General features: G+C 27.6%; 1 protein-coding gene across 1 annotated transcript in view; it reads left to right on the top strand.

Annotated features, from left to right (window-relative positions):
* Positions 1-8,019, top strand: part of LOC100210529 (serine/threonine-protein kinase RIO2) — a 20,414-nt gene extending 12,395 nt beyond the window's left edge. The window contains exons 4-10 of the mRNA XM_065816986.1: positions 963-1,017; positions 1,377-1,497; positions 2,082-2,170; positions 2,266-2,457; positions 2,550-2,739; positions 4,344-4,491; positions 7,544-8,019. Coding sequence (XP_065673058.1) covers positions 963-1,017; positions 1,377-1,497; positions 2,082-2,170; positions 2,266-2,457; positions 2,550-2,739; positions 4,344-4,491; positions 7,544-7,860 — 1,112 coding nt within the window. The 3' untranslated portion in view covers positions 7,861-8,019. The remainder of the gene's footprint in view (positions 1-962; positions 1,018-1,376; positions 1,498-2,081; positions 2,171-2,265; positions 2,458-2,549; positions 2,740-4,343; positions 4,492-7,543) is intronic.
* The last annotated feature ends 1,513 nt before the right edge of the window (positions 8,020-9,532 follow it).

Below are 9,532 nucleotides of genomic sequence, written 5' to 3'. Positions count from 1 at the left end.
TGATTGCTGGACATTGGTTCATTGCTGGACATTGGTCCAGACATGCTGGACATTGGTTCAGCAGTCAATTGTTCCACGTTGAAGATTTTGAAGAACTATCTGAAGCTCTGAATGACTACCCAAAAGCTCTCATTTGCTTGAAAACCCGCTGGAAAACAGATGACTCTCCAATCAACATTGCCCGAAGCAACCAGTGCTGCGAGCGTGCTATCAAAGTTATGCAAGAATTGCATGACTCCTGCCGCAACAAGGACAACCTCCAACTGATGTTCATCCTCTCTAATGAGATTATCGTGAATATAAAACTTCCTTGTGCGTTTGATGATCCTATACAATGTTGTATGCATGTGACTCTACAGCTTGTGTTCAATTTTGTATCTGCTTACAGTGACTTCAAAAATTTGGCCAAAAAGCTGATAAATAAAATTCTTAAAATCATTTTGTGCGTGAGGGTTTTTCAATAAACTGCCTTGAATGTTATTTGAAATGTTATTGAAAATTATGTAATCTTAAATGAAAACTCATCAAATTATGATACAGGGAAACAAGGTTGTATAAAAGTCATCACCCTAATATATATATATATATATATATATATATATATATATATATATATATATATATATATATATATATATATATATATATATATATATATATACATATACTCTTCCATATATATATAAATACTCTTCCTGATGATCCAGCAATGGTGAAACTTAAAGTAGAAGATAAAAGTTAGATAAGTGTTTTTTTACTAATTTATATATATATATATGTGTGTGTGTGTGTGTGTGTGTGTGTGTGTGTGTGTGTGTGTGTGTGTGTGTGTGTGTGTGTGTGTGTGTGTGTGTGTGTGTGTGTGTGTGTGTGTGTGTGTGTGTGTGTGTGTGTGTATCCTATATTTTAACCTTTAATTTTAAATAACTTTAACTGATCTTTTTTTATCTTTTTTTTCATAGATATTTATATAGTAGCAGATGAAGATGGGACACAATACGCCATGAAACTTCATCGGTATGTTTACTGATGATTTTTTTAATTATCAATAACCATTTTTAACAAAGTAACCATATAATCTAATAAATTTATTTTAAGGAAATAATAATAACAAATAAAACATGTTGAAAAAGTAATCAATTATATTATTAATAAAATTAATGAAATCATTACATAGACAAAGTCTATATGTTATTTATAGGTTTAATATTTACATTAATAAATCTATTATCTATCAAATTGCAATAGGTTTGGTTTTAAGTTTTTTAAGTTAAGACATTTCTGATTTATAAACATTTTCTTATCTATAAACTTTTATTTGTGTGTTATTTAAATTTTGATTCTTCTTGTATATTTCTTCTGATAGTTTTTCTTAGATTAGGGCGTACTTCATTTCGTAAAATTAAAGAAAAGCGTGATTACCATAAGCATCGCAACAGTGCTTCTTGGTTGTATTTGTCAAGAATTGCAGCCGCAAAAGAGTTTGCATTTATGAAGGTATTTTTAAGTTATTATTTGTCTTACAATTAAAATTATTTAACATTTTTCAAGTATAAAAGTATTAAAAAGTGGGGTTCAAAACAAAACAATCATTCATATGATTAACTTTGTTTAACCTATTAATTTTTTGACGCAAATGTGTATTATTATGGCATAACTTTTTTATTATGAGATGAACTGAGGCAGGTTTTTTTTTTGAGGTTAATGTTAAAAGAGTAAGATTTTTTTTTAAAAAAAGATTAAAGATTTTTTAAAACATTATTTAAAGGTCTTTGTTCAAAAAAATTGCGTAACAGGACTGATTAAAATTATTTTTTAAGGTATATGATATTTTATAAGATTATATAAATTTGATTGGCAATAAAAAGCATTCATTAAATAAGGTTAGTTTTGTGTTTAGAGAACTTTTTAAAATATTAAAACAGTAAAGTTTAATAATATTAAAATATTAAAACAGTAAAGTTTAGTAATATAAATATAGGTTGAATATTGAATAAATAAAATTGAAACGTTGTTTAAACATGTGATCTACTTTATAAAAATTAACAAATTAATTACAAAAAAAATACCTTTAAATCTAGGCATTGTATGACAGAGGCTATCCTGTACCTCGTCCAGTGGATTTCAATAGACATTGCATTATTATGGAGTTAATGGATGCTTTTCCTTTGTAAGTTATTTTGTTTAAAATGTTTTGATACATGTCTTTTAAGCATAAAATTGGTTTTTTTTTTGGTTTTTTTGATTTAATAATTTTGGTTAAAGATATCAAGTTAATGAACTGGCGAATCCTGGTGCTATATACAATGACTGTATGAACCTCATAGTTCAGCTGGCTTCATTTGGATTGGTCCATTGCGACTTCAATGAGTTTAACTTAATGTTGGAGACTGGAAATAAAATTAAAGTAATTGATTTTCCCCAAATGGTTTCAACATCACATGTAAATGCAGCAATGTGCGCATTATTTTGACCTTTTTAATTTATTCAATCTTTCTATATATTTTGATGTTTAAAGATAAGAGTATTTAAATAGTTAATTATTTTAGGTACTTTGCAAGAGATGTTGACTGCATTCGCATTTTCTTTAAAAAGCGTTATGGGTATGAAACAGATACATATCCAACCTTTAATGAAATTGAACGTGAAGACAATCTAGATATTACGCTATCTGCAAGTGGATACATAAAAAATAAAGATTGTGATGGAAATGATGATTTCCAAGCTGAATTTGAGCAGGTGAGGCATATTAAGTAAAATTTTTCTGAACATTAAGAAAAAATTAAAATAAATTTTATTAAAAAATAAAATAAATTATTATAAGTATAATAAATTGTACTTATAATATATGCAAGTATATGTAGAAAAAGTAATGGTTTCTATTAGAAAAGGTTAAAGATCTTCTGAGAATCACTTGATCGTCTTCATAACTGTTTTATGATTCTCATATTGATTCTCATAATGAATTTATGTCATGAAATGACATTTTTAATATAATTCATATATATATAACATACATATATACACATATATGTGTGTATAAATGTGTATGTAAAATACACTTATACGAAAAATATTTAATAATGGCTTTTGATCATGAATTACTGTTTAACAAAAAAAGTGAATTGGTTTCCTCATGTAGGAATTAAATTTCTGCTTGCACACTTTGATAACGGTGATTATCTTCAATTATGTAAATTTGATGTGAAATGCTGTTGCAATTTGTATTTTTAAAATGGTTTTTATTTTATATTTCTGAATAATACAGCTGAATGATTGTCATATGGCATGAAACTTGAGTTTCATAAATAAGTTTTTTTTTTTTATTAAAATTATTTTAACATAATTTGAAAAATATTGATCACTCTTAAGCAGATAAGTTAAGAGGATCTATACCTGACCTCATATCTATGTAACCACTCTTAGCGGAAATAATTTCCCTACACATAGTTGACATTTTACAACTTTTCCAATTTTTAAAGTCAATTTTTTGCTTTACACTATTAAGTTTTTTCCACATATTTTTTGGATCATTAGGGATTAATTATTTGACATTTCTTTTTAATTTATCCCATAAATGTTTGACAAAAGAGAGATCTGGTGATTAGAGAGGCCAAATAATTTTATTCAATATTTGATCATCCTCTAATTTACTCAGAAAATTTCTGCATATTTTTAAAAAATGCTTTGAATTCTTCTTGAAAAAGAATCTTCTTGAAATCTTCTTGAAAAATGAATGTTTTTCCAATAATCTGACTTCCCAAAGGTATAACATGACTTTTGTCCAAAATGCACTTTTTTATCATTTTTCTTTCTATTTTTTAATGTAACTTGTGGTATTCACACTAAAACAGCCTCACAAAATAACAATACCCCTACCGTGTTTCACAGTAGGCAGCACACTCTATTATACACACAAACTCAATTAATGAGAGGTTTCATGTTTTATATGATTCAGCAGGCAGGATTCATGCGGGCAGGATTCATGCGTGCAGGATTTATGCGTGCAGGATTCATGCGTGCAGGATTCATGCGTGCAGGATTCATGCGTGCAGGATTCATGCATGCAGGATTCATGCGTGCAGGACAAAGTTACAGCAAAATAAGTGTAAAAGCGTTGTTACAGCAAAATCTAGGACAGCACTATAGAGGCTACTAATTTTTTTTTTTTTTTAATGTTTTTTAATGTTAACATATATAATATTATTATTGTTATTATTATTATAAATAGTACTTATAATAAATAGTTAGTTATGAAAGTTATACGATAATTATTAGTTTATTTATAAGAAACTTTCAGTTTTGAAAATAATTTTTTTTATTATTTATATGGGTTGGTTTAGATGGTAAGTAATCAACGACATCAAACATTAGATGACCAAGAAAGTGAAGATGAAGAAAGACAAAGTTCCTTTTCCGACAATAGCAGCGATGATGATATAGTTGATGAAAAAAAAGAACATGCTGATAATAATCAAAGTTGTGAAAATGGTAAATGTAATTTTCATAAAACAATTGTGTTATAAAAATGTTATTAGTGATAATATAAAATTATATTTAATATTGTATTTGAAATGTTTAACAAATCATATTGATTTGTTAAACATTTCAAAGCAATGTTGTTTCTATAACTGTTAATAAAAATGTTAGCTGCAATTAAGACTAAACTCAAATAAAAGTTTAATCGTGTAAACTTAAATAATGAAAATTGTTAGATTATGTCTAAGGTTCGTTAGATGTTACTAATAACGGAATCTAATGCATTAGATACCATTTTTTTATTTTTCATATTTTAGATGAAAATCATTAGAAAAAATTGCTTATTTCCGATGTTTGCTTTAATAAGATAAAATAAATTAATTAATAAGTTTGAAAAAAAAGTAACAATAATATAGAAATAAATTTCATTTAAAAATCATTTCAGAAAACATGTTTTGAACTTGAAAAAAAAGTCAAGTACCCTGGTTTTGGTAACATTACTTTATCTCATGCTTCTTTGTGTTATGTAATTTTAATTTTTTTTAATGCTGCTGCTTCATTGAATTGATCCTTTTTTTTTCTGCTTTATTCTTGATTGTTTAATCTTTTAAACACATCTTCTGACATAAGTCAATTACCTTGAAAATGTCTTTTTATTTTATTTTTGTTGTATAAACATGAATCATGTTTTGCAGCCATTAACTATTCTTTCTTTTTGTCTCATTTCCAGTAAAAGAATTTTATATAATATCGATTGTTGGTTGTTTTTCTATTGTTTAAGATTTTTTCTGCTGGTATCATAACTTCTTGTAAATCATTAATAAAATTTACGTCAGTTTTGTTTTGATTACTGACAATGTTGTCTGAAATGATCTTTTAAGAGAAATAATTGCAACCATTCGTTTTCAGAAAGGAAAAAGTATATCAACTTTAGAAAGAGATAGCTTATTAGATGTTATAGCAGATAAATCAAATAGAAAAATTTTTAGCAAATGATTAAACTAAATAAGCTGATTAAAGAATGTTTTATAAAGTTTTTTAGAAAGATAAAAAAAACAGATTTTCTGAACACCTTTGATCTTGACTAAATATAAAATTAGTTTAAGTCTCATGCAATATTTAATTTAGAAAAAATTTCTCACATAAATTAGCTGTAGAAGTTACCTACAATAAAACTATTGTACTACACTGTTACTCCAGTACTACCTACAGTTCTAACTTACAGTACTAGTTGTCTTACTAGTACACTTATTTTACAAGTACCTTACTACTACAATTCTACCTACAGTACAACTACTAACTAGAAGTTACCTATAGTAGTACACCTCCACTCACTTTAGTCTCTAGTATTTTGTTAGGTGTAGTGTTTTTTCTAATGCATTTCCAAAATGTACTGTTTGCAGGAAATAACTTCTTTTAACTACTCCAGTTCAGGTCAGGTTCAGGATCATCACGATCACTCTGCTGCTAGTATCATGTAACCCAGTACCATACCCCATGCCTTGCTGCTTTATAGGGTGTGCTTTTTTAGGCCAAGACTATAAAAAGAAACTCTGACATAAAGATCCCCTACTTGTGGGCTCTTGGTTGAGTAAAGGCTAGAGATAGTTTCATGAACCCTGGATCTTCCTGACTCTACTCATAGGTTTTTGCTTGTGCCTCTTTGATAGTCACTATGCAACTTTTTCTGTTATCTTCTGGGCGTGATGGATCTTGGGTTGATGTCTTTTCTCTCTCAGTTGATAAATGCGCTTCCTATGTAACCTCCTAGATTCAGGCAGGAATGGAAACTTTTATTCCTTCTTGTTGGTTCCAAGTCAAGCCATATAATTGTAGTACAGTGAGTTTACTGTAGGTAATTTCTACATCCAATTCATGTGAGCAAAGTCTCATACTTTTACTGTATCTAAAAACTTTTATTTGTCTTTTTCACCGTACTTCAATCCTTTGCTACTCTCTCCGATCTTCATGTTTTCCTGACTCATACTACTACCTACAACTTTTCAAGTCTTCTGTCAACCATTTCCTTGCTCTATAACTCTATTCTTTTTTTTCCATATAACATTATGGTAAAAGTATTTAGTAAAAGTGTCAGCTTCAGTCTAATCATTTTTATCATACCTTATAACAAAAGAGCATTTGGTCCACCAGTTATGCACTCTTTACACAAAATCAAAATTTTTTTTTTAAAAAAAAAATCTTTATTTTAGAACTAAAACTAAAGATAAGTAATTATGATATATATATATACATTTCTACAAAAAGTATAAAATGGAAGAAGCATAAAAAATCTCTTGATGAAAATGCTTGCCTTATTCCTTTTAGTTAGCTTTCACGTTTTCCTTGAATTTATTGGGATAAATGTTAAGATTATGGATTTTGGGTGACATTTTGCATCCCATTTTGGCATATTTTTTAAATGAGAATCTGAACCATCTCCATGTAGTTTTCAGTCTTGTAATTGTCTAAGAAATCATAATTAACTGCAACAAACTGTTTCAAGCAGCTCTTTCCTTTCTGTTCACGAGCTTGTTTATTGTTAGGCAATGTAATTGATATTGTGGCTGTAATGTATTGTTAGGTAAATTTTCAGCTTGGAGATATGTGCCGAACTTTGCTATGATAGTTTTTGCTGTACTTTGCACTTGGAAGTATAGTTGGAATTAAATATTAAACATTTACTTATACATTATAAACTGTATAGGGGTTTGGATGTACTATTCGTGAACCAAATGAGTTTTTTCAATCTCATTCTTTATTTTAATTCTAAAAAAATTAAAAACACTTTTGATGTAAAACAGAATCTTTGAAAGTACAAAACCTTTGTTGTTAAATGTTTCCGATTTTTTAATTTTTTATTTGAAATACTAAAATCAACAAAATATTAATTACTTTCGTCTTAATAATTTTTACGATAAAAAAACTATATAACTGTTTACTTTATGATAGAAAGTTCTGCCTTATTTGAAACTTTGATTAAATTTTTGTTTATAAATATATATATATATATATATATATATATATATATATATATATATATATATATATATATATATATATTTAGTAATTTCTAACATCGAGGATTGTGAATCTGAAAACTCTGAATCTGAGTCCGATGAAGATCTAGAAAATTACCACACGGATAATAGAAATCATCGACCTTATAGAGATGCAAAAAAACTGAAAGAGATATCCAATACAACTTTAGTGAAGTTGAAGGTACAAACTCAAGAAGACATTAAAGAAAAGGTAAAAAAAACTGTTTTAAGTAAAACTCAAAAAGATAATCACCGTAGAAAAGTTAAAAAAGGTGAATCGTCTGTATCGACAAAACTTAAACAAGAAAATCGTTTTGTCATAAAAGATAGTCTTGGTGAATGACATTTCATTGGTTCTTAAAATATACTTTGTGTCTTCCGTAAGACTTTATTGCTTATCTCCAGTCAACAAATTTGTTTAAAATATAATGAATTCGTTGATAGATAAAAAAAAAACTTTGTATTACTATTTGTAGTCAATATAGAAGTATCAATATAAAAATAACTCCTTATACATACAAAAAATACGTAATTTAAAACATAATTATATTGTAAATGTAAATGTTATCATTGCAAAGTTTGGTTTCCATATATTTTTAAAATTGCACTAAAGTTAGGCGACTGCCGTACACAAGCACGCAGCTCTCTCTGTGAGATTTTCTGCACCTCCCTACTTGGTTGAATCTCAGGTACGCGCAACTTTAAATTTACAATAATTAATGAATTAAAAAAAACGCAACAAATAGTTAAATACTAAAAGTAAACATTGATAATATTTTTTTTAACTTTTATAATAATATAACAATAAAGTTTAGCTCTTATAATAATAGACAACGTTTGGTCGTGGAACATATAGAGGAGATAAATGGTTTAATAAAATTATAGATCAGTCTCATGACTGATATACAACTATAATAAACCATATTTACAAAAAGTCTATGTATTTATCATATAGTTGTTTTTTTCTCGAGTATTTATTTGTATCTTGAATATTAACCGTGTTTTCGAGTATTTATTTCTCCGAAGCCTGATTGCTTGTTACGGCAGTAGTAAATAAGATTACGTCATTAAGGTCCTAACATTTGTTTTCAAGGCTTGTATAACAATTTGCTATACCTTTTTATTTATTTGATAAATCAGTTTTTGCCCGAGCTCTACAATCTTATAATCCTACAAGTTACAAGTTTTTAATCCTCGGCTCATTAAAAAGTTGCTTAAAAGAAAGCGGGAAATGCATTTGAAGAGAGTTCATTTTCGAAAAACCATATCAACCTTATTTAATTTAAAATATTTTCTGTCAAAGGTGTATAGTCTAAGTATGTACTTCAGTTACGTGACAAATTCCGTAGACTAAATTTTCGATATTTTTTATATATAAAGGATACTTTTTCAGAATAAATTTAGACCGATTTTTTTTATCTCTCATGTCATAGTAAAATATTTTACAAAAAGTAAAATGATACTTCATTAGAAACCTTAATAAAACAGTTAAACCTTTGCTATGTATGCTTAAAAAAGGTGGAGATTCGAAAAGCAATAATTTTAAGAATATTTTTGCATTTAATACTGCAAAATTATGTGCCACAAGATTGATAAAAACTGCATGTAAAGCTTTTTATGTTAGGGGGAGTGATGAAGTTGGAGTTGCTGGATATTTTAATGCATTTTTTGCTGGTAAAAGAAGTAAGTGTATACTTGCACCCTTTGTTGGTAACAAATTTAATATATTATATAATAACGCTGCAAGTTTATATTCAAAAAACATTTTAGAGTTTCTTCAAAATCAACTGAATCTAAGATATTTACAACAAGCTATATTTGCCAGCACTGCGGGTATGAATCCATTTTAGCTAACCTTAAAAATGAAGCTCTTAGACTTGTGTAAAAATGCATAATTGATAATGATCTCGAAAACACCTATATTCTGTCCTAGTGATGAAAAATTATTTTAGGAGATAACTGACCCTTATTTAATTATTTTAACGCTGCAGACATTAAAAGTGATTTTTCATTCT

The sequence above is a fragment of the Hydra vulgaris genome, chromosome 13, assembly GCF_038396675.1.
Source record: "Hydra vulgaris chromosome 13, alternate assembly HydraT2T_AEP".
Taxonomy (NCBI): domain Eukaryota; kingdom Metazoa; phylum Cnidaria; class Hydrozoa; order Anthoathecata; family Hydridae; genus Hydra; species Hydra vulgaris.
Note: the sequence above shows the minus strand (reverse complement) of the source record. Positions and strands in the feature narration are given on the sequence as shown.